This window comes from Amphiura filiformis, chromosome 1 (assembly GCF_039555335.1).
Source record: "Amphiura filiformis chromosome 1, Afil_fr2py, whole genome shotgun sequence".
Taxonomy (NCBI): domain Eukaryota; kingdom Metazoa; phylum Echinodermata; class Ophiuroidea; order Amphilepidida; family Amphiuridae; genus Amphiura; species Amphiura filiformis.
This window is the reverse complement of record NC_092628.1, coordinates 47,772,678-47,797,573: the sequence shown is the minus strand read 5'-3', so window position 1 is coordinate 47,797,573 and position 24,896 is coordinate 47,772,678. Positions and strand designations below refer to the sequence as shown.

Sequence of the window (24,896 nt, the reverse complement as noted above, 5' to 3'; positions counted from 1 at the left end):
ATTAACACCTAAAGCAATATTTCTTGTGCGTTTACAGTGCAAAATATAATTTAGTCACTTTTTTGCTATTTCAGTTTGAATGTTTGATGCACAGGTTTTGAGTTGCGATCTTCAGAAAAAGGTAGTTATTGTGATGTGCTTATATTAACTACTATTGTGTATAGGATTTGGAAAAGCACATCACAACAATTTGTTGATTTCATAAAAGCTATTCTGAACAACGTAAGGTCTTATTGTACAAGACTGAGAGCTGCATGTATGTACTGTGGAAAGAAGCTGATTGAACACGTGAGATACAATGCATATTGTGTGTGTACCCCCTGTATGATTTAAACTTGAACTTTAGTACATTACCATTGTAATAAGTAACAAAATTCGATCATTGGTTGTATTAATCCTCATACAACAGATATCCTGAAAAGTTGGAGTATCCAGCACGTGAATCATAATAAAAAAAAAAAAAAAAAATTGTTTGTTTGTCCACGTCCGACCGACCGTGTACCCTGGTCCCGACCGTTTTTTTTTTTTTTTTTTGGAATTTTTTTTTTGGAATTTTTTCAAAAAAAAAGAAAAAAAAAAAAAAAAAGATTTTTTTAATTTTTTTTTTTAAGTTTTTTATTTTTTTTTTTTTTTATTTTTCCCTGGACCTAGACCTAAATGTTAGGATCATTCATGGTTGACCTAAAAAAAAAAAAAATTAAGATGTTTTGTATTTTTAATATGAAAATTGATAATTTGTATTCATGTCATAGTCTATTAATGATTTCAAAATGCATTTAATTTGAATGCATTTTGAAATCATTAATAGAGTATGACATGAATACAAAGCATCAATTTTCATATTAAAAATACAAAACATCTTGAATTTTTTTTTTTTTTTTTTTTTTTTTTTTTTTTTTTTAGATCAACCATGAATGATCCTAGCGTTTAGGTCTAGGTCCAGGGACACTACACAAAAATAAAAAAAACTTTTTTTTTTTTTTTTTTTTTTTTTGTATTTGGTACCCGGTTACCCGCCCGAAAAATGCGCCGGGTACCCGGGTACAAAATTACCCGAAAATGCCAGGCCTATCAGCAGAACCATCTCAAGAGTTAAACCAGTGAAGTGCTGTGTGTTTGGACTTATTTACCAGTCTTGTCAGTTGTCAGTTTCAAGTGCAATATCTGTAAAAAAAAAAAAAAAAAAAAATCCGACCTACCGACCCAACTATTTCATAAGCCTTTATGGACAAACAAACAATTTTTTTTTGTTGGCCTAATGCACTTCACCTTCATAGAGTTGAATCCAGACATTATCTCCAATCTGTAATGACAAAACCGCGCTACCACTTATCCCGCCATCTTTATTGTCATCCTTATCACGCGCTGCACCTATTGTTTTTTCATCATTCTTCATCAGGTGAACTTGAGTGTCTCTAGAATTATCTTCTGTGTTTAAATTAAACATGAAGACATATACGCCAGGAATGCGACATGTAAACTTACTAGTGTTAAGATCAAAATCAGTACCAATGTTTGTGATAACCCTATGAAAAATGAGGACTTCTTCGCTTCCTCCTTGTGCCGATGTCATGACGGCTGTAAATGCTGAGCGTCTGGTAACAGCATTACGACCTTGTTCCCCTTTGCTTCCAGGGACACCTGGTTCTCCTTTCTCACCAGACAAGCCTTTTATTCCATCAGAACCTTGCATACCTTTCACTCCTGCCAACCCTTCTTGACCTGCAAGTATGATAATAAAATGATACAAATGCAGGTGAATTAAAGTAAAACTACTTAATTTCACTACTAACAAATGACAAGAATTTCCAGAAATCGGCAATATTTGTTATAAACTGATCAAATTTTTAAACAAATAAAAAATTTGACATGTTTGAGGGGAAACACATTCATCCATCTCCAAATTCCCGAATTTGAGATTGCTTGATATTTATAAACACTCAGATATATTCGTTCACTTAAAACTGATTGACATAACTTTAATATTAATATTTCACCCCACCCCATTTTTTCTTAATTTAAAAATCACTAGTTCCCAAAAATAAAGAAACAAAATTTCCTTATTTTATGTCTCTACCTTATAAAAAGCTGCCAACTGAAACAATCCCAACTCTGAACTTTTTTTTTGTGATTTTTGACCAAATTCAACACTTATAGCAGATTAGATTATTTTGAAACAATGGCAATACTTGTGCCATTTCAGTTGGTGCATTGATGAACCTCGTGCACAGTAAAATTGAATAACTTTGACATGCATGGATTGATAATTTTGGCAGCTTTTCCAGCTCACTTTTTACAAATTTACACTTTAAAAATATATCAGAAACTGATTTTCGTTCGAGCAAAATTAATTCCATTAATTGTACCCAATTGTGACCCAAGGCCAGTAAACGATTATGAAATGTGGGTTTGGTTTTAGTACCATAGCCATATACATATCATAAGGACTATACATGTAAAATTAGTATTTTTGTAGACCATAATAGCTTACTACACCGACATCAAGAAATTGGTGAAACAAACTGGTTACTTACTGCACATACATAAGATGTAAAGTTTGAAATATTAAAATATATTTACCCCTAAGTCTAGACCCATCCCCCTTTATACAGATGTCTATAATGAGAATGTCACCTTTGACCCCCATGCTACTTATCTGAAAAATTTGCATTTTTGGTGTAAACTTGGAATATTTTAGAAGTGATAGTGTCACAAAATTTATCAAAAGTACGCTCGTCAGTTTAATCAAGACAAACGTATAGCAAAGAAGATGGGAGTTTTTGCATTAAAAGAAATGTTGGTCTTTTGCGTCCATAAGTTGCAGATGATCCATCTCATTTACTTGCGTTAATCACATATGGGCCTTCGGTGCAACTTGGATATCAATTGCAATTAAATGCCAAACTTGTCAGTAGCTTTAAAAACAGTTGTTGCAAGATTTGTATTTATACCTACCCTCTGGACCCATCTTTCCCGGAAATCCTCTTGGCCCAACATCTCCACGATCTCCCTTCTCCCCGCTGTCTCCTTGTTCACCTCTACTTCCATCAATTCCGGCTTCTCCCCTATTCCCAGCTTCTCCCTTTATAGATAATCCAGGTTCCCCTTTCGAGCCAACAGCGCCAGGCAACCCATTCGTCCCGTGTGATCCAGGAATTCCTACCCCCGGTATACCTGGGTTGCCTTGAGGGCCCACTGGGCCTTGACAGCAGGAGTTACACGTGCCTATATTCTCCGGGGTGGCGGTGTTTGGGGATACGCAACTCCCATGCTGAGCGCCAACGTTGTTGATAGCAGGCAAAGTTGTGACCAAAACATTTTGGTAGATATGAAATGGGGATGTTTTCAAACCTGTAATGAAATAAATAACACCAAAAATAAGATCCTTGATATATTTGAATCCAGTGGTCTCGTCTCATGGATGGTCTCAGCCATCAAGTCACATTATTTTTGATGAAGCGGCCCAGTGAAGCGGCAACAGTTAATGTGCCATCAATCTAGTGACACGATTCCAAGGTACATAACAAACTAATAGTATAATTTATATGATACATATAGAGAAAGATGGAGGAACTTGAACACCAGCCTTAACAACTCTTATAAATCTGATGAGCTTGCAACCCTCAATAAGCAGATGGAGGACCTGAAGCTGGCCGACGAGATGGAGAATTACACCACCTGGAAAATCATACACTCGCTTTCTGGCAAGAACTCAAGGAAAGGGTGAAAGTCAAAAAGAGGGATGGATCAGCCCCAACCAGTGACAATGAACTGCTTAAGGAATGGAAGGAATATTTTAGCTCACTCCTTAACAACGAAAGTGGCACAGCAGCTTCAGAACTTCCTGCTCCAGCTGTTGAAGATCTTCCTATTATCACTGAGCCCCAACTCGTGAAGAAGTAGTCGAAGCAATAGCAGCCATGAAGACCAACAAGGCAGCAGCATTGGACTATGCTATAACTGCTGAAGCTCTTCAGGAGGGGACAGTGCCGCCGACAAGGGAGGGTAACCGGGTGCGTTACACCGGGGCCCGGGGTCGTAGGGGAACGTAAAAAGTGAAGAAAACATACTTTACTATGGGGCAGTAAAAGCAAAGAAAAGTGACGTCAGGGGCCCTTAAACATGTTAAAGGGTAAAGAAAAGATACCTTGTATAAATTAACGCATATTTTCTTTGCTTTACTATACGGGCCAACAAAGGTCTCTTTTCTTGTCCAAGGTATCTCTTCTTTGCTTTTACGGGCCCTCCGAGGTCTCTTTTTTTTTTTTCTTTTTATGTGTCCATTAAGGTATCTTTTCTTTACTTATTAAGCTTTTTTTTACATACTCACTAGGTCTCTTTTCTTTGCCTTTACAGGTCCATAAGGTCTGGTTTTTTGTTTGTTTTGTTTTTTGTTTTTTGTTGCTCTTTTACGGCCCATGAAAAACAAAGAAAAGAGAGTAGAGCGTATTTTTAAAAAAAGATACAAGATAGCGTTTGAAGCACACACTCTAATAAATATTTCACTTGAATTGATTTGAATTTGTTTTGCTTTGAAATCTCCCAGAAATCGGGGGAGTGCAGCTTAATCGTGGGAACACAAAATGCATATTTTCGCGCGAATTGTGCCCTTCAGTTTATTATTTGATCATTTACCTTAAAATTGGCAATTTTCCGGGCTTCGCACGGAGTTTTTGTTTCAATAATTTCAATATGGGAGCAAAAGTCGCTAATTCGAATTGCAAATTTTTTCGCGTGCTCGCGCGCATTTGTCCAATTCAACGGTTCATACTTGGATCATTTTAGCTTCAAAATGGTTTGAAATTGGCAAAATTTTTGCACTTCGCGTGGAAGTGATTAAGAGACACTTAATCTGGGAGCAAAATGCCACTTTCAAATTGCAAATTTGTGCGCGCTTCGCGGTTCATATTTGATTATTGGCAGCTAAACATGCTACTTTCGCTCCGCTTCAACACATGTTCAAGGATTTTACACCAACCTCCCTCAGCCTAGTCACAAAGAAATTTACGCCACTGCAACCCCCCAACACACCCCCACACACTTATGAAGTCCTACACCGTCATCACTGATCAAAGGGGCCCGCGCGTTCACATTGCCCCCGGGCCCGTAATGGCTCTCGGCGGCACTGGGAGAGGATAGCATGATTGATATGATTCTTGAATTCTGTGTGGAAGTATTCTCAACGCTGACACCGCCACGTCAATTTAATCATTCCTCTACCAAAGAAAGGCGCCCTCTCTCTCATGACAAACTACCGTGGTATTTCGCTTATGTCCATTGCGGTAAAAATGAACAACAAGATCCTTCTGAACAGGATCCGACCTCACTGACAAGCAACCAGGCTGGCTTTAGATCAGGTCGCAGCTGTGCGCAGCAAATACACATTTTGAGGAGGATCATGGAAGGCTTCAAAGAATACCAACTTCACTTGACAGTCACTTTTGTGGACTTCAACAGGTCCGTCATGTTTTCAGTACTGCGGCATTATGGAATACCAAAAGTTGTGGTCAATGCCATCCAAGTGCTCTACAAGGACTCCAATAGTGCCGTTTTGGTAGATGGAAGTTTCTCAGAGCCTTTTCAAGTAACAACTGGAGTGCTTCAGGGTGATGTGTTGGCACCATTCCTGTTCATTATCTTGGTAACTTCTGGAATTGACGCTGGAATTGTAACCTACCCACGTCGGTCAAGCAGGTATCCTGCTAGGATGCTAAATGACCTGGATTTTGCTGACAATATTGCCCTGTTGGAATCTTCCATAGCCCGGGCCCAGTCACAGCTTATTAGGACTGCAACTGCAGCAGCAGATCTAGAAAGCTGGTTTAAATTGACTTTTATTCAATTTATTTATTGGAGAAGAGAGAGAGAAGAGATCGTCAGGGAAAGAGGGTGTGTGTGTGTGGGGGGGGGTAAGGTAAGGGAGAAAGAGAAACAGAGGGGAGAGAGCATTGGAAGTGGGAATGGAAGGAGGGGGAGAGTAGCCCTACCACAGGGCCTTTTTTTATTACACATTATATACTATACACCATGATATACTGAGAACTGCTAAAAACCCAGTGACAGCTCACAACCCACTAACCGCTGTCCTCGAGATTTCTGGGGAATTAGCAGTCACTGGCAGCAGCTCTCTGGACATAGCCAGGATTTATGATATAGCATGGTTTTGGATCACCACAGTCAAAAGGCCCTATACTAGTAGGGCTAGGGGAGAGGGGAGCTCAAGAGTGGAGTGGAATAATAGGGAAGAGTCGATATCGAGTGTGGGGAGGGGGAGGAGGAGGTTATATATAGGTGGCGGAGGAACGTAGGTAAGAGGTATGTGTTGTGCTTTCCGGGAATAATCTAATTCATAATCAAATCATCTACATCATCATGCATCGTTTATATTTCAGACAAATAAACAAAACACACACCCCCACCCCTCAATATATGCACATGTTTCTACATGTAGGCCTCGTATAGAACTCGGGTGTAGACAAGAGTGACAGGAAGCAACACGATCTTTTAGACTTGATAGAAACCCATAAACCTGACATCATCTGTAGTCAAGAATCACATCTTGATAACTCCTTTGCAACGACAGAGGTATTCCCGTCCGAGTATAACGTTTCTCGTAAGGACAGGAACATTCATGGCGGTGGTGTATTTGTAGCTGTAACAAAGAGGTATGTATCCACCACTGAATATTCCCTAGACAATCAATCTGAAATAGTGTGGTGCAAGATTGAGATTGCAGGTACCAAACCTCTACACATAGGATCGTTTTATAGACCCACTGATAACAAAGCTGAACCTATTCAACAATTAAATATTTCCTTAAGCAAGATAACACAGAATGGTACGTTACCTAATGTCATCCTGGGTGGTGATTTTAATTGTCCAGATGTCGAATGGGTAACCCCCGGGGGGTAACCAACACCATTAAGCCAAATCCTCAGTATGGCTACAAAGTCAACAGAGCTTTATTGGATACCGTTGAAGAACATGGTTTAATCCAACAAGTAAAGGAACCAACCCGCTTGAATAACATCCTAGACCTCTTATTAACCACCAACCCAGATCTGGCGGAGCAGGTCGATGTTTGCCCTGGAATGAGCGATCATAAGATAGTAATTGTTGTGATCAATGTTAAATAAAGCTAAGCGTATTACAAAACCTCCACGTAAAGTGTTTGTTTACACGAAAATGAACAAGGAAGGTTTTAAGAATGATGCGCTTGCTTTCCAAAAAGCGTTTCTTACGAGCAATGAGCGTTCTACCAGTGAAAACTGGTCGCACTTCACCAATGAAATCGGTGGGATGGTAGAGAAGCATGTCCCTCAAAAAAATATCAGGGAGCGTTGGGATGTACCCTGGCTATCGCCCGAAATAAAAGGCTCATCCGTAAAAAAACAACGGGTTTATAATGCATTTAAGAAATACAAGTCTGATGTTCTATGGGAACATTTCAGAAAAATTAGAAAAACTGTTCATAGAGAAATGACCAAATCCAAAAATGATTATCTGAGGGGTCTGGTAGATGAATCGCCCAACACAGGGAGTACAACTGTTGGGAAAAGATTCTGGTCCCACGTCAAAACAATCCGGCGTGAGAGTTGTGGAGTTGCAACACTTAATGTGGATGAAGTTGAAATATCCAGCAGCAAAGCAAAGGCAGAAGCCCTCAGTTACCAGTATTCGAGTGTCTTTACAATTGAAGACACCACGGAAATACCCAAAATGGAAGGTGACCCTTTCCCCACTATTAATAATTCGACAATAGATACAGAAGGAGTGAGAAAACTCCTTGAGGATATAAATCCAAAGAAAGCCTCCGGACCTGATGGAGTATCTTCATATATACTGAAAGAGTTCAATCAGGAACTGGCTCCCATTATCAAGTTTATATTTTCCCAATCACTTGAAACAGGTGACATCCCTTGTGACTGGCTTACTGCCAATATTACGGCAATTTTTAAAAAGGGGCCGAAAAACAATCTGGCCAATTACAGGCCAGTGTCCCTCACGTCAGTCACATGCAAAATCATGGAGCACATTCTCTTTCGTCATATAATGTCTCATTTAGAAAAATACAATATTCTTTCTGACTTTCAACATGGATTTAGATGAAACCATAGCTGTGAATCTCAATTGATAATTACCATGCACGAAATCTTGATAATAGCTTGCAAACAGATCTACAAATTCTCGATTTTCAAAAGGCCTTCGACACCGTCCCGCATCAACGACTGCTTAAGAAGCTAGACCATTATGGTATAAGGGGTTCAATCTGGAAATGGATACAAAATTTAATGAATAGAACGCAGAATGTTGGCGTTGATGGTGAATCAGCTCAACCGGCCCAAGTTCTATCTGGTGTCCCGCAGGGAACGGTGTTAGGCCCTTTGATGTTTTTGGTTTACATAAACGACATTGCCTCCCACATAGACAGTTCAACCCGTATTCGTCTTTTTTGCAGATGATTGCCTCCTTTATAGGGTTATCAGAACACCTAATGATAACGACATCCTGCAAACTGACCTTACATCACTGTACAAATGGTCAAACAAATGGCAAATGAGTTTCAATATTTCCAAATGTAAAACACTTAGAGTCACCACAAAGCGTCATCCAATTGTATGTACTTATAGTATGGGAAATGAAATTCTTGAAGGTGTGACGCATCATGCATACTTAGGCGTCGAAATATCTCATAATTTAAAATGGTCGCTGCATTATAAACAATATTGTCGCCAAGGCGAACAGAGCCCTATGGTTTATACGTAGAAATTTACACCGTTGTCCCAAGTCCATCAAACAACAAATGTACATAGCTCTTGTTCGTCCTCATTTAGAATTTGCCTGCGCTGTATGGGATCCATATACAACATCTGATATCCAAAAAATAGAAAAAAAGCAGCGCAGAGCAGCTAGGTTTGTGGTTAATAACTATAAAAGAACCGAAGGTACCGTAACTAGCATTCTAAATGAGTTAAATTGGCCCACACTACAAGAACGCCGAAAAAATATCCGTCTTGCAACTATGTATAAAATTCAATCAGAAGATATAGCAATTCCAATTCCTGATTATATTCACAGGCAAACCATCACAAGCACCAGACAATATCATCCTCTGAAGTTCCGGTCCATGAAAGTATCATCAAATGTGTACAAATACAGTTTCTTTCCAAATACCATATCAGAATGGAATAACCTACCATCATCTGCTCTAGAGTCTTGTAGTATTCAATACTTCAAAACTGCACTATGTAATAATGTAATGTAACTTAATGTTTAATCTGTATTCTCGTAAAAGTATTTGTGTTTTCATCGTAGGCCATTTTTCTTCTCATGTCGCTTTTGCGATTTTATTGAGTATTTGTTTAGATTTGTTTAGATAAGGAGTCATGAAAGTGTGCCACCTACGGAAGAGAGCAACTGTCGCCCGCGTTGATAGATATCCGATAATGAAAATGTTAGCACAATAGGCTATTATATACGTTGGTTATAGGCCATTATACTTTTGGTTATATATACCCTCTTGTGTCCTCCCAGCACAATAGTGTTATGATTGCAGACCAGTTCATCTCCACTTTTTAATCCCTTGATTTTTGGTTTCTGAACAAAAGAGAAACCAAAACTAATGATTTGAAATGAGGGAATGTCCATGATAATTATCGTCAGCCTGCTACGCTAATTACCTAAGTCATGTTTTGTAATTGTAAGTACAAAATATGGTTCAAAGCATGCATTTTTACATATTTATTCACCAATCTTTGCAAAGAACAAATGATAATGATACTAAGAAGAGGGAATAATCCGAAATAATTAGGGTGATGACGTAATTGATGCATGCTTGAATCCACATTTGTTCTTTATTCTCAAAATTACAAAAATTGACTTAGGCGAATAGCGTAGCAGGCTGACGATATGCTATTGGGTGTATCGTCACCCTGCTAACTCATTTTTTTTTTGTATCGAAAGACAAAGGTACGCACTTGTATGAGGGTCATTCAAAAAGTTCTACCTCCATCATCACATCTCTGTTATCTTACGTGCCAGGATATTGAAATTACCCATGATTATACTCTGAATTCTATGCTACAAAACAAAATGTTATTTGATGAAAATGTGATTTTTGGTTGTTTAGATATGTTGGTTAAAGCAAATACTGATGAGGTATGTCAGAAATGGTTAAAAACCGAAGCCAAAATTTTAGTAAGCATCATATAGCAGCTTTGGAAAATTTCCATTAAAATGTTTTTAAGATGCGGCTGTCTAACTGCTTACTCAGGATAAATATTTTGTTCCTATATGAGCTCTCTGACTTATCTAAGGACTTAAAAAGAAAATAAAACACGTTATATATGAGAATAACACATTGAAAGGTTCAACAGACACACAAATGTTGGTGAAATTGGCCAGCTTTCGACTAGACCACGTTTAAGGGTAATTCGTAATTACGTCCTTATTCTAAGCAATGGTTGCATCTTGAGGTGAACATTTTGTTAATGTAACCTTGTATATAATTACAAAATACAAAATCTGTGCATTCGACTTACTTGATTTTAACTTACGACTCAATTAATACGACTTGAACCAACAAGTGCTCACCCGATTCACGTCAACAACATATGCATGGAAAAGGGTTTAAATATGAAGGTTATTCTGAACGTGTAAAAGACACGATACCCAGTAAAATAATTGTATTTATCTGCCAGCATTAGATATTGATTTGAAATTATTTGAACAGAAATAAAACAATTTAATCATTTTCAGAAATATATCTGTAATGATTTCCACATAGATGTGGGCAGCCCTTTTCTTTTCAGACCGTTTCCAACATACCAAATCTGTATTCACCCCAACCAACACATCTTAAAAAACAGAAATCCCATTTTAATCAAATAACTTTTGTTTTGTTTTGATCAGCCCTATCCATTACCCATTTCGTCATGTCCACCCACTTGCTACGCCCATGGTTCTTGGACTTGATTTTCCGATCAAGTGATATCCTCCTCGATGTTTCAGACGCTGCAAACAATTTCAGCCGCTGGAAGACGCAGCATGGCGGCTTAGTCGCTGCGTCTCTCAACGAAAAAACCCGGGCGAAAAAAAACCCGCCCGCAACACATCTAGACGGTCAGCCTTTTGATTGTCTAATGACCGCTTATTTACGCTACTTACCGGCTGTTTTGCTGTCGAACACTATGATTCGTATTCTTATAATACAAAAGTTATTTGCGTTGTACGTTCAGTGGCCCTCGATGTCTGAAGCAACAATGTAGGCAAATGATTTACTCAACATCAGTCGAGCATTATATATATATACACACACGAAAGTTAAAGTTCGGTATTTCCCCTCTTTTCCCCGCAAGTGATGCAATTTTACATTTAAATCAGTATGCCAAACTTTAGAAGTATTTAAAGTTAGGTATTTCCCCTTTTCCCCCGCAAGCATGGCAAGTTATGTAGCTTTACACTTAAATATGCCAAACTTTAGAAAGTCTTTAGGGCCATACGAATACCTAATATAGGTCTGACATCTAAAATACCTGCCTATATCAGTATCGTGCATTCCTGTATAGTGCTGCCCGAGAAGTGAGAAGCTTTCAGATTTTGCGGTCCTCTGCTGTCGGCTCTGCCTCTTCCAATGTAGCCAGCCAGCTCCTAACCCAGAGGAATCCAGCCCGGGAATCCAGTTGACCAGGCAAACTTTCAAGGGTAACCCAATTAAGTAGGCTTAAAATATAATCAAGCCAATGTTTAGTTATTGTTCACCTCTATACCAACAAACTTTACACAGCTCCTAACTTAATGTGTTTTCCAGATATTTAAAGCGGCCTTCAGGCTGTCCTGGCCTTGGCCTCCCTGGTCTTCATCTTCCATGGGATGATTTCCAGTGGTAGACTATCCTGTATGTGGATGCGACATTCGTCCATGCCCTGCAGATGTCCAAAAATGGCAAAGTAATTCTGAGAGTTGGTTAGATGGACGACATTTTGCAATCTCCCCTCCTCCTTGAAAGTTTTTCCCCGGAAGCAACTGATGTGACCGCCGCCTATCTTGAATATGTTGTATTTGTGCATTATTGTGCTCATGTTCTTCAGTCTCTTGGGGCCTAGTCCTACTTCATAAGAGACTTGTTGTACCCCCCAAACGTGGTCTGTTAGCTTCGGTTAACGTTAATGCCCAGAAATATCGGCACACCGAATCTGAGTCTCGGCAGCTCCCAAGAAACCTATATAAGTTGAAAGCCTACGTCAAATAAGCCTCTGCATGCTCTGCTATATATAATACTTGATCTCATCTTTTTCTGCAGCTAATTTTAGCTTAATTTTGTCCCTCTGCATTGCCTTAATGATGACTCAAACGACAATCGTGTTTATGTTGCCCTCTTGACTCTTGACTCGTAGGTTATCCCCACACACGGATGTTGTGATCAGTAGGCCCTAAATCACATTTGTTTTATCTGTTCATCTGTCAACAGTTCCAAAATGAAAGTTAAAGGTGCATGTCAGTAGAAAATGTGTGTAGGCTATATAATATAATTATTTTTAGGAAAGGAATTACAATTATTTTAATGGCGAACCTAGCTTTGGGGCCAGTACAATAATAATCATGATAACATAAAATTGGATCGATTGAGCCCACTTTTTTTTTTATTGGTCGAGTTTTAAAATATTGGACGAGACGCCGTTTCGCGCCGTACTGAATCATCATCTACAACGCGTGCTAGGCAATGTTTGTTGTTGGTTTTGTTTTTTTGTTTTTTTGGGTTTTTTTAATATTATTATTATTTTTTTGCTTGCTATCTTCTAAAGATAGCAAGTTTGGCCACCTTCGTCATTTTAACATTTCTTTATAGCTTTGCATTCGGCCTAGTTCCGATTTTTATACTAAAAGAAAATGTGGCGAGACATGCCGTAATTTGCTCGATTCTGGTGCCGGTGTCTATAGAGCTCCTGCATTGATCTACATGGGTAATATTAAAATTGAAATATCTCAAGAACCGAATACCGTATGACGCTGAAACAAACTTTGAAATAAAGTGTTTACATTTCTCTATCTGTTTTATGTCATTTTGGTGTTTGTCGGATTCGTGTGATTTTGCTATCAACTGCAGATAGCTCAAATTTAAATGCCCGTTGGTTGTCGTTTTTGTCTGCTGAACGAGATAAAGGTACATACCACAAAAAAGCTTTCCAGAGACTTTACGTGCTACATGTATACCAATTATAATGATATGTGACGTTTATGATTAACCACCCCCTTCGTAGTCCGTGTTACAAAATATGGCTCAGTAGTGCTAGGGTTAATATACTGGCGACAGCATTTCTTGAGGATAGCACCAATGTATTGCCATTGCTATCTACTGAAGACAGCATTTCTCGAAGATAACACCAATGTATTGCCATCTACTGAGGAGAGTATTTCTCTAAGATATCCACACTACATTGCTATCTACTGAAGACAGCATTTCACCAAGATAGCCACACTACATTGTTATCTACAGAAGACAGCATTTCACTAAGATAGCCACAATACATCGCTTTCTACTAAAGACAGAATTTTTCGGAGATAGTACCAATGTATTGCTACCTACTGAAGATAGCATTAACACTATTTTTCGTTAAGATATCCGCAATGCAGTATCTACAGAAAATACAAATTTCACTAAAGATATCCACAATGCATTGCTTTCTACAGAAGACAGCATTTCTTTAAGATAGCAACAAAGCATTGCTAGCTACTGAAAACAGCATTTTGTCGGTATTGCTAGTTATCATGCTATTTTCTATGATAGATACACTACATTGCTATCTACAGAAGACAGCATTTCTATCAGATAGCCACAATGCATTGCCACAATTCATTGCTATCTAAAGGCATCTACTGAAGACAACATTTTTATAGCCACAATGCAGAACTGAGCAATGAATTATTTCTCTAACATGTCTATTTGTCTAAGATAGCCGCAATGATGCTATCTATACAGAAGACATTTCTCTAAGGAACCAGCGCATTGCTATCCACTGAAGACATCATTTCTCGAAGCCCCAATATATTGCTATCTACAGAAAACAGCATTTCACTAAGATAGCCACAATACATTGCTATCTACTGAAGACAGCATTTCACTAAGATAGCCACAATACATTGCTATCTACTGAAGACAGCATTTCACTAAGATAGCCACAATACATTGCTATCTACTGAAGACAGCATTTCACTAAGATAGCCACAATACATTGCCATCTACAGAAGACAGAATTTTACTAAGATAGGCACAATACATTGCTATCTACTGAAGACAGCAGTTCACTAAGATAGCCACAATACATTGCTATCTACAGAAGACAGCATTTCACTAAGATAGCCACAATACATTGCTATCTACGGAATACAACATTTTTCGGAGATAGCACCAACGTATTGCCATCTACTGAAGACAGAATTTCTCTAAGATAGGCACAATACATTGCTATCTACTGAAGACAGTATTTCTCTAAGATATCCACAATACATTGCTATCTACTGAAGACGGCATTTCACTAAGATAGGCACAATACATTGCTATCTACTGAAGACAGTATTTCTCTAAGATATCCACAATACATTGCTATCTACTGAAGACGGCATTTCACTAAGATAGGCACAATACATTGCTATCTACAGAAGACAGTATTTCTCTAAGATATCCACAATACATTGCTATCTACTGAAGACAGCATTTTTCGGAGATAGCACCAACGTATTGCCATCTACTGAGGACAGAATTTCTCTAAGATATCCACAATTGCCATCTACAGAAGACAGCATTTCACTACGATAGCCACAATACATTGCTATCTACTGAAGACAGCATTTCACTAAGATAGGCACAATACATTGTCATCTACAGAAGACCGAATTTCACTAAGATAGGCACAATACATTGCTATCTACTGAAGACAGCAGTTCACTAAGATAGCCACAATACATTGATATCTACTGAAGACAGCATTAATATTTTTTCTCTCTAAGATATCCGCAATGCAATATCTACAGAAAACAACATTTCATTGAAGATATCAACAATGCATTGTTATCTACAAAAGACATCATAAGATATATTAGCAACAGAGCATTGCTAGACTGAAAACAGCATTTTTCTACGATAACCACGATACCGTTTTGCCACTGTATTTACCATGCTATTTTCTATTATAGCCACGCTACATTGATATAATATATCTAAAGACAGCATTTCTCTCAGATAGCCGCAATGCATTAATGTTATCTACTGAAGACAGCATTTCTCTAAGATAGTCACACAATGCATTAATGCTATCTACTGAAGACAGCATTTCTCTAAGATAGTCACACAATGCATTAATGCTATCTACTGAAGACAGCATTTCTCTAAGATAGCCGCAATGCATCAATGCTATCTACTGAAGACAGCATTTCTCTAAGATAGCCGCAATGCATTAATGCTATCTACTGAAGACAGCATTTCTCTAAGATAGTCACACAATGCATTAATGCTATCTACTGAAGACAGCATTTCTCTAAGATAGTCACACAATGCATTAATGCTATCTACTGAAGACAGCATTTCTCTAAGATAGTCACACAATGCATTAATGCTATCTACTGAAGACAGCATTTCTCTAAGATAGTCACACAATGCATTAATGCTATCTACTGAAGACAGCATTTCTCTAAGATAGTCACACAATGCATTAATGCTATCTACTGAAGACAGCATTTCTCTAAGATAGTCACACAATGCATTAATGCTATCTCTACTGAAGACAGCATTTCTCTAAGATAGTCACACAATGCATTAATGCTATCTACTGAAGACAGCATTTCTCTAAGATAGTCACACAATGCATCAATGTTATCTACTGAAGACAGCATTTCTCTAAGATAGTCACACAATGCATCAATGGTATCTACTGAAGACAGCATTTCTCTAAGATAGTCACACAATGCATCAATGTTATCTACTGAAGACAGCATTTCTCTAAGATAGTCACACAATGCATTAATGCTATCTACTGAAGACAGCATTTCTCTAAGATAGCCGCAATGCATCAATGCTATCTACTGAAGACAGCATTTCTCTAAGATATCCGCAATGCATTGCTATACAGAAGACAGCATTTCTCTAAGATAGCCACACAGCATTGCTATCTTCAAAAGTAAAGACATTGGAGAAGATGAAAACATTTTTTTATTAACATGAAGTGCATTGAAACATGAAATAAGGAAATAAGGAAAATAAGTTATTCGGTAGGTCTATGGCTTTCAACACCAAAATTGATTAGCTTGGTCAGGGCTGAGACGAATATACCTCTCAGGTCAGGGGCACCCGACATACTGCAGTTACTGTCCGTTTTCCTATATACACAATAAACAGTGCTCTTACCATTGACGCGTAACCTCTACAATTACAAATAGCGTATGTTAGAAGTATGGGTAATTGCCTAGTTAACGTCGCTGTGTGAAAAATAACCGGCCAATATTAAAAGTACTCTTCTAAAATTCTAGAAAATATAGTTTTGTAACATGTCCTAAATTTTTAGCTAATTTAGGTGTTTGGAAATATTCGCACTTTGGTGTTTTAGGAAGGATATGTAAACGACAGATAACACCAAAAATGTGAAGAAATTATTTCCAAACCGTGTTACGGCCCACAGCCATTATGTTTCTCATTTTCAAGCACAGTATTGTCTCATTTCGTGAACAAAGGCCACACAGTAATTGTTACCTTGCATTTGCTTTATAATCGTTCACCCAACTGAAACTATAATACCAGCTCATTGCTCAAAACAGACACATGTGTGTGTGGATTTAACCAGAGAAGATCGGATGTAACATAGTTGAGCTGTTTTCAATGAGCGTTATCTTGGTTTAAAGGAGGATTTCGTGATCCTAGCATCCTCTTTTTCAGTAGATATCCACGAAAATTCAAAATTTCAGTTGATTCCGATTTTGCGTTTGCGAGTTATGCATGATTATGTGTATTACACTGCTCCATAGACAATGTGTTGTAATTTCGTTCTGGTGCACCAGAACGAAATTCAAATTTGGCGATATTTTTGCTAAACGAATTAATCTGCAAGAATATTTGGTACATAAACATTATGTATAGCCAGAGGTATCCAGTGGTGTAAAAATCTCAACTTTTTTGGGGAAAAGTGGGGGGATGAGGCTGTGGATCACGAAATGCCCCTTTAATAGCTTTTAATGGGGTTTAAGTCCTGCAAAGGTCGTGGTGAATTCTACTGTAGAGATGACTGCATCATGATCCACTTTCGCCCCGGGCACCCTGACCCAAAGTTACGCCACTGAAGCTAACCTGGACAAAGCACATTTCTAACGTCTCAACCAGACGAGGACAGAAGCTGAGGAGAGTTGAAAATAAACTTGATGTCAGAGGCAGAGCAACTGTTACAAGGCTCAAGTTCGCAATGTGATGTCTTGGATGAGTGAGAGCGCCACCACTCTAGGATTACAAGACTATCCAGAGGAATGCCCTTCGAATCATAGATGTGAGCGAAGAAGCAAACTTGTACAGAGCTGAACCTCATCTGAATATTTGAATAAGATGTACTACTACTACTAGGCCTACTACTACTACTACTACAAAGTTCTTAGGGCGCAATTCGCAAAGAAAGCATCGTTGCGCTTACAGTAAAAAAACAAATAGGCCTACATAAGAAAACCAGTTCAGAATAAAACAGTTCAGAATAAATAAGTTTTGAGTCTCTGTTTGAAAAGAGTGACTCAAAGATGTAAGGGGCTGTGATATAATTATGAACCTGGGGGAGTAAAATTTCCGAACGGCCCGCCAACTTGCCTCCCTCTCGGCCTGCCAAAATCGCTTGCCCCCCCTCCCTCTCGGCCCGCCAACAAAAATTTGCCCCCCCTTTACACATGCCAGATTTTGGGATCCCAATTTGCAAAGCTTTTATGGTCTAAATAATAGGCCTATGTTTGCAGCGCAGCGAGCCGGAAAATTTTACTAAAGCGCTTCTGTACTGTTTTCCTAAGCCTTTTAAAGCGTTTTTATTCTAAAAGGCGCCCCCATGAATGTGTGCCAAAAATCGCTTTCCCCCCTTCTCGACTGGCCAAAAATTGCTTGACCACCCTTTTGGCTCTCCAAAAAATTCTTGCCCCCCCCCAATTTTATCCTCCCCATGACTCATAATTATTGCACAGCCCCTAATAACAAGGCAGCGGGTTATTTCCATAATTGTGTGTTAGTTGCTGCAAAATTTCTTTAGGTGTTTTAAAAACTTTCCTGCAATAGTGCAAATTATAAATCCAAATCCTCACATTTAATTTTACATGATTCTGTAAAAAATTATGGTAGAACTTTATGGTTCTTCGGAAAAACGTTTTCAAACTCAAACATAAGGGACCGTTCACAAACACTTGTAAGGGGGGGCCTGATGCAAACAAATTTCATCGCAAAAATTTTTCGGGGCCCCCCCCTTAGCCTACAGACCTCAAAAATTTCAGCGCCCCTTTTTGACATGAAAATTATGGGTCAACCCCCTGGCATAGAAAAGCATATAAACTCAATTTTCCCAGGAAAATTTGTGGTCATTTTATCAGCCCCCCCTTAGGAGGGTCAAACATTTTCAGGGGTCCCCAGGGGGGGAAGGAGGATTATGGCCTGTTGACTAACTGAATACTACTATCGCGGATTCAGGGAAATAGGATTGCTCAAATACGCAAATTAACGTGGTGTAGGGATTTTTTGAGCATCTTCGTTAGAAATATAAAAACAAAGAGAAACATAGACATTCATTTGATCTGTGCCATTTTATTACAGACTGAAATCACTCCAAATAAATACCATACGAAGAAAAATATAAAATCTAAATTTTAGCCATATATATTCCAGTATCTATGGGCCGTTTTCGAGAAAATTTAGCTTTTGTAATAACCTCATAGAGTCAAAGTTCAGTTACAGGTCCGTTTATGTTGGTATGTAAGCGATCGGTTAAGTCCGGGGTTGAGTCTGTTGAGACTGTGAATTTGCCGATACTTCGATTATTCAGGTGAAAATCCTGTGAAAATACGCAACGAACGGAGCCGCAGAGAGATCGAGACCGGCGGTCAGGACAGCTGCAGCAGACGACGTTTTGCACTCATACTCCATGTACTCATGCACTGATTATTAGCTTAAAACGTTCCATCAGTCGGAGTTGATATTTATCCATTCTAGGCATCCATTATATAAAACCCAGAGACCAAGGCACTCATATGATTCTGAAGTAAGATCAACTTTCAGTGAATTGCATTGCATTGCCATTGCTAGTACACACAGCATGCACAGCATCATGAGCATCGTGATGGGCCATGGCATGCCATTGCAATGCCCCTGCTTACTGCTTTAGTGCTAGCCTTTAGCCTATATGTCATGGATTTGAATCTTCTAACGTCCAGCTTTCAAGAAAAGACCTAAATACTGCACTGACTGTGGTAAGTTTATTTAGGGTCATATGCTTATTATTTTAAATAGTAATTACTATATAATCAAATTAAGTATTTCTTGGCCAAACTGGAACAATCAGACTCAGTCTCAGTCTCTGATGAACGCTAGTGCAAGTGGCTCCGCGATAAAACACACACGAATATAGCACGGTACGATACAGAAGAAAGTATCACACCGCATTTGCGATGCGTTGCTTTGCGATGTCGATATATTGATTACTTGTTGCCGCAACTCAACGCAACTCGTCGCATTTCCAAGTTAAAATGTATTTAACTTTAACTTTATTGCGATATCGCAATGCAGTACCGTACTAGTCATGCTAGTACTAGTTAGTAGTTTGCAGTACCATGGCATGGCAGCAGTGTGGCAACGCACCGCATCGCAAAGCAACGCATCGCAAATGCAGTGGTAGTATGAACGGACCTTTACACTGCTGACTGCGTACACGCTTCACTACATGGACGCAACGCGCATGTTCCAGTTTGGCCAAGAAATACTTAATTTTATTATTTTTTATAATTGAATTGATACTACTACCAGCTGACTACAACTATTTTGAAGACCGAATTAAAACGACTAGTTTGCGTCTGACGCCAGGGCAGCGCGCGGTGTGATTGGTTAATGATCTGCGCAGTACGGCATTTTTGGTCTGGTTAACAGGACGTCCGAGACGCAAACTAGACTTTTTAATTCGGTCTTCAATAATACAGCCAGGTAAGTAAAATTCCAATTAAATGAACGCAGCGGTCGCACATGCGCAGCCTGACAGTGACATAGCGTGACGTTTTTTGCGTTCACTACGAGATGTACGTCAGCATGAGCTGTCATGTCATGATGTTAGTAACGAGGAAGTGAATCAAACCATGGCAACACACTTGGTGTGATTGGTTTGTATCAAAGGTTTTTTTTTTGCGCTGTAGTTTGAAATACGCGATATACGATCATGCGTGGTGTGCGTCCATTAAATGTATGATGTAGCATGTAATGACTATGTAAGGCAGGCGCGTGTGTATGCCCGGGCATGCTTTCTTCTGGCCATGCATGTTATCTGTGCATGCGTTCATAATGTTCGAGTTTATTTATTTATTTATTATTTAACCTGGGGTGACCAATCAATGCACTGGCACCAAGGGCTAGACAGCCAGCCGTGTAGGGAGTGTTTTACACACCCAAAATTGTAATGGCACACCCAGTTTTTGCCCGCATGGCCTGATACTTTGTTACACAAATCTTGAATTTACACATCCAGTTTTTTGAATTTACATACCCAAACCTTCAATCCTGCCTAAGACCCTGACTGGCACTGTTCTCCCTTGGTTCCCTTAGCCAAGAATTAGCTAATTTACCTGATGTATACACTAATTATTCAATCAGGGTTCCTTTTAGTTTTATCATGTTTATGTGTTAACCATCGCGTACTATGCGCGCAATGTCTAGAGTGCAAAGGACCTTGTGGAAGTTGTGGAAAATAATATGCACTGGACGGCTGGCAGTGCGATTAATTTGTTGAAGAAAATCTGGAAAAATAATACCAGCAGTGATGTACGAACTCAGTCCTTTAGAAAACGTGCCCCGGGCGCTAACCTTAGGGGCCACCAAATTGACCAATTCAGCATCGATTCTGTGCCCCTCCAAGCGATGAAAGTCAAAATTTTTGTTTGCTTCACACACATTACAGCACAAAGTCAGTTAAAAAGAACATTTTAAGACCGATATTCAACTTCTAGTGACCAAAATTAATAAGTGGTAGGCCTTATTTGTCCAACATTTTAGCGCCCACGCGCAATTGTTTCAAGATATTCTTGGGGGGCAATTTCGCTTTCTTGTCCAAGGCACTACCAACCCTAGTTACGCCACCTATTGGGGTAACCCGAAAGACCCTAACTTTGGCCTGACCCAGACTTTTTTTTTTCAACAACAAACAAACAATACAAAACAACAACAAAAATACAAAAAAAAAGGAAATGATTGAAGGAATCCAATTAGCATTTAATCACATTCCTATAAATTGAGTTTTTGAGAAAATCTCAAAATTTACTTTACTGACTCGAGGTCCATGAGATCGTGCATTTTACATTTATACCCCGGTTAGTCCGGTTACGGTATGTCAACAATGCAAAGTGTACTTCCATCATGTATTTATTCAATCTACTGTTAATTTCTTGAATACAGGTAATAGTATCATCAACGCCTGGTGAAGAATCCACAATGTAGTCATGATAGTGGCACAATCTTGGTCAAGCAGCATGACGACAGTAAAGCTGCAAGGACAGCTCAGAAATTCTGGCTATACTTGAAAACCATACATGGATGATGACTTCTGTTCGAGACATGAGCTTAGCACAGAAGCGGAGGAAGACATGCAATAGGTAATTTATTTATGATTTTTATGAAAGGGGGAAGTAGGCATGACAGTGGCAGATCCAGAACCCTCCCAAACCGCACTTCGCCTCCCTGTATCATCGATAAAACACAAACAATATTTCTAATATAGGGCCAACCTTTTTGCCGGAAACGTAGGACACATAATGCACGTAACACACCGGACTGCGGTTGTATGCGACATATAATAAATTGATGTGATGTAATGTGCACCGCACAGAATAATGAAACAGAGGTGATTGTGCATAGGATTGTGATTCGTTAATGAAGAGGGTCTTTTTTTAATTTTGCAAATAAGTGGTATGAAAATGACCCCTATTTGTTGTGTTTCACAAATCTCTTTTCTATATCTGAAAATACCCCCAAATTTTGTGAAATTTAAAACCAGCATTAGTTACCCATGGATACACTGAGTGCCAGAACCGGGGAGCCCCTATTGCCAGGAAGATTGGTTTTTAATTAAAGCTTTAATGTAGTGTTGTATGACTCATTCTGGGGTGCCTAAGGTTCTCCCCTTGGAATTAAGAAGATTTAACCGATAACATGTCCAAATCGCCCATAAGACGATAAAAAAAACCCTGTCCTATGATCGGACGGGCCTCAGGTTCAAGTATGGTCGGTCAGTCTGGCTTTTTTTAAATTTTGGAAATGACCCAAAAAATCACCAAAATCTGTAAATATTTTTCCATTGGGGAAATGTTCGAAATTTGGGTTGGCATTCAGTTGTACAGGAAAATTTTTTTTTCCCAATTTGTTCAAAATCTAGGTCGGTCAAGCCTGTAGAACAGGGTTTTCTTTATTCATTGTCTAATATAACAGTATCTGGACTGCTCAGGTTTGTTTGTAGCACTGCAATGACTGCATGACCCATCATGGAAGCTCATGGAGGTGCCTAATAGAGGCCGTCAGCCTTTCGCCATCTTGTGGGTACAAATGATCTGTGTGTTCATGCGTCGGACACTACGCGCAGGGCGCAGCTTGCCACGCAGCTGTTATCGCGCATTAACGCGGTGATTTTGCTGCTCACGCATGGAGATCGAACGACCATCACAGCGTGTACCCACAAGATGGCGGCATATGACGTCACGCTGACGGCCTCTATTGAGGTTCCCTATAAATCGTCCATTTGTGCATGGGGAGCTAGTTGTGATTCAGAAAATGCACTACTTGGCCAACTTGTTTGTGCATGGTGTGTGCCAATGTTATACTGAAATTTTGAATACAGTTCAATACATTCTGTACATAAAAATAATTCTCTCTCTCTCTCACTGATTTTCAGAGCTCAGATCCACCAGGATATAAGTTCTGATTGAACACCTGAATGGTCACCTCAAGAAGAAGTTCCCCTGCTTTGATGCCCGCTTTGATGGTGCTGGATAGTGTGCCTGTGATACGGGTTTGCAGCATTCTAGTCAACATCAGCCAGGATTGATCATTCATGTCCCCAATCATGTGGAAGCTGCTGTTGCTGATGAAGTAGACCTGGGACCTGGCCCAGTGTTGATGTGATGGACCCTCCCTAAAAATAACCAATTGCACTAACCCGCCCCCAGAAACTGATGAGTCATTGTTATACCAAGAACAGTGGAAACTCATTACAATAAAATCTGCCAACATAAAAATTCCTGATAACACAAAACTTTTCCAGAGTATATACATTATATATCAATTTTCCTGATAGGTGATAACACAAATTCCTGAAATGTGAACTAAAATTCTAGGCCCTGGCACTTTTGGGTTTTAAGATTCCACTGTTCTTGGAATTGCTATGAATGCTGTTGCTGTCAGGGGTGGTGCAATAATTATGTGTACCCCGGGTGGTGAATTCTCAAAATGGTCTGCCAAAAATTGCTTGCCCCTCCCCTCTGACCGTGCCAAACAATCTTTGCCCCCCCCTTTTGACGTGCCAAAAACCTTTGCCCCCCCCTTTTCATGTGCCAAAAATCTTTGCCCACCCCTCCTTACACAGCAAAATCTTTGGGACCTTTAATTTAAATCCTTAAATTGTCTTATCATATAATGCGAGCAGGAAATTTTGCATATTTTAATGTGTTCCTAACGTTTTCCTACACCTTTTTAGGTCATAATATAGAAACGGTGCACAAAATATCTGTGCCAAAAGCTGCTTGCCCCCCCCCCTTTTGACCTGCCAAATTGCTTGACCCCCCTTTCGACCTGCCAAAATTTTTTGCCTCCCCCCCCCCTTTGGGCCTGCCAAAAAATTTGCCCCCCCCCCTATAATTCACCACCCGGGGGTACACATAATTATTGCACCACCCCTCACAGTCAGGAATAAACTACAATTGTTTTATTTAACTTTTAGATATGTTTACCTTTTATAACTTTATTTCCCATGCTGTATGCATGCATGTTACAAAAGCTCACACAAAAGCTTTTTCAAGTCTTGTGTAGTAGTGGAATAGCCAGTGCCTAATTTGCATAATTCTAAAATGACAAATTAGCAGGGTGAAATTTCAATGTTGGTCAAACTTAGTTTAAAAAAATACCAATGTATTCCTCTAATCATGACGAAGTATTTCCTATTCAGTTACAGCAGAAAAGGGGCAAATTTTCCCAATGACCTATAGTTAGTATAGGGCGCTATGGGGTGATATTTGAGTTAGCATTTCGCCTTGCTACATTAGTGGAACCAATAATTTTTGACATCCTTACACCTCAAATTATAAAACTTGACTTGGTTCCATTTTTTTTTGCTATGCCCCTATGCTGCCCAATAGGGGTCAAAGGTCATAATGGGGCCAAACTGTAAAATTTGTTCTATCATATTGTAATATATCTCATATTGCTAGGAATATAAAAGTCAATTACCATATTACACTAGGGTGCTTAGTTCAGGAGTTTGACCTTAGTTAAGGTCAATGTCAAATATCTCATGCATAGAGGCCAAACTTCAATGCACTGATTCAATCACGCTTTATCTCATATTACTCCTCTTGACAAACTTTAAATAAGAAAATAATTTGTTTGAGAAATGGTTGACCTCAAAATCGGATGTACATATTTCTATTGGACT

At 39.1% G+C, this 24,896-nt stretch overlaps 1 protein-coding gene and 1 long non-coding RNA gene across 2 annotated transcripts; one reads left to right on the top strand and one right to left on the bottom strand.

The window, feature by feature from the left end:
* Positions 1-1,255: 1,255 nt before the first annotated feature.
* Positions 1,256-7,314, bottom strand: LOC140161218 (uncharacterized). Its single transcript, XM_072184672.1, has 3 exons — positions 7,242-7,314; positions 2,956-3,351; positions 1,256-1,722 (listed from the first exon to the last, which is right to left on the bottom strand). The coding sequence occupies exons 1-3, from the start codon at positions 7,312-7,314 to the stop codon at positions 1,256-1,258; spliced, it is 936 nt and encodes a 311-aa protein (XP_072040773.1).
* Positions 7,315-19,357: 12,043 nt separating this feature from the next.
* LOC140166401 (uncharacterized) lies at positions 19,358-23,253 on the top strand. Its single transcript, XR_011860854.1, has 3 exons — positions 19,358-19,467; positions 21,653-21,849; positions 23,142-23,253. It is a non-coding gene; the product is annotated as an uncharacterized lncRNA (long non-coding RNA).
* Positions 23,254-24,896: the final 1,643 nt, after the last annotated feature.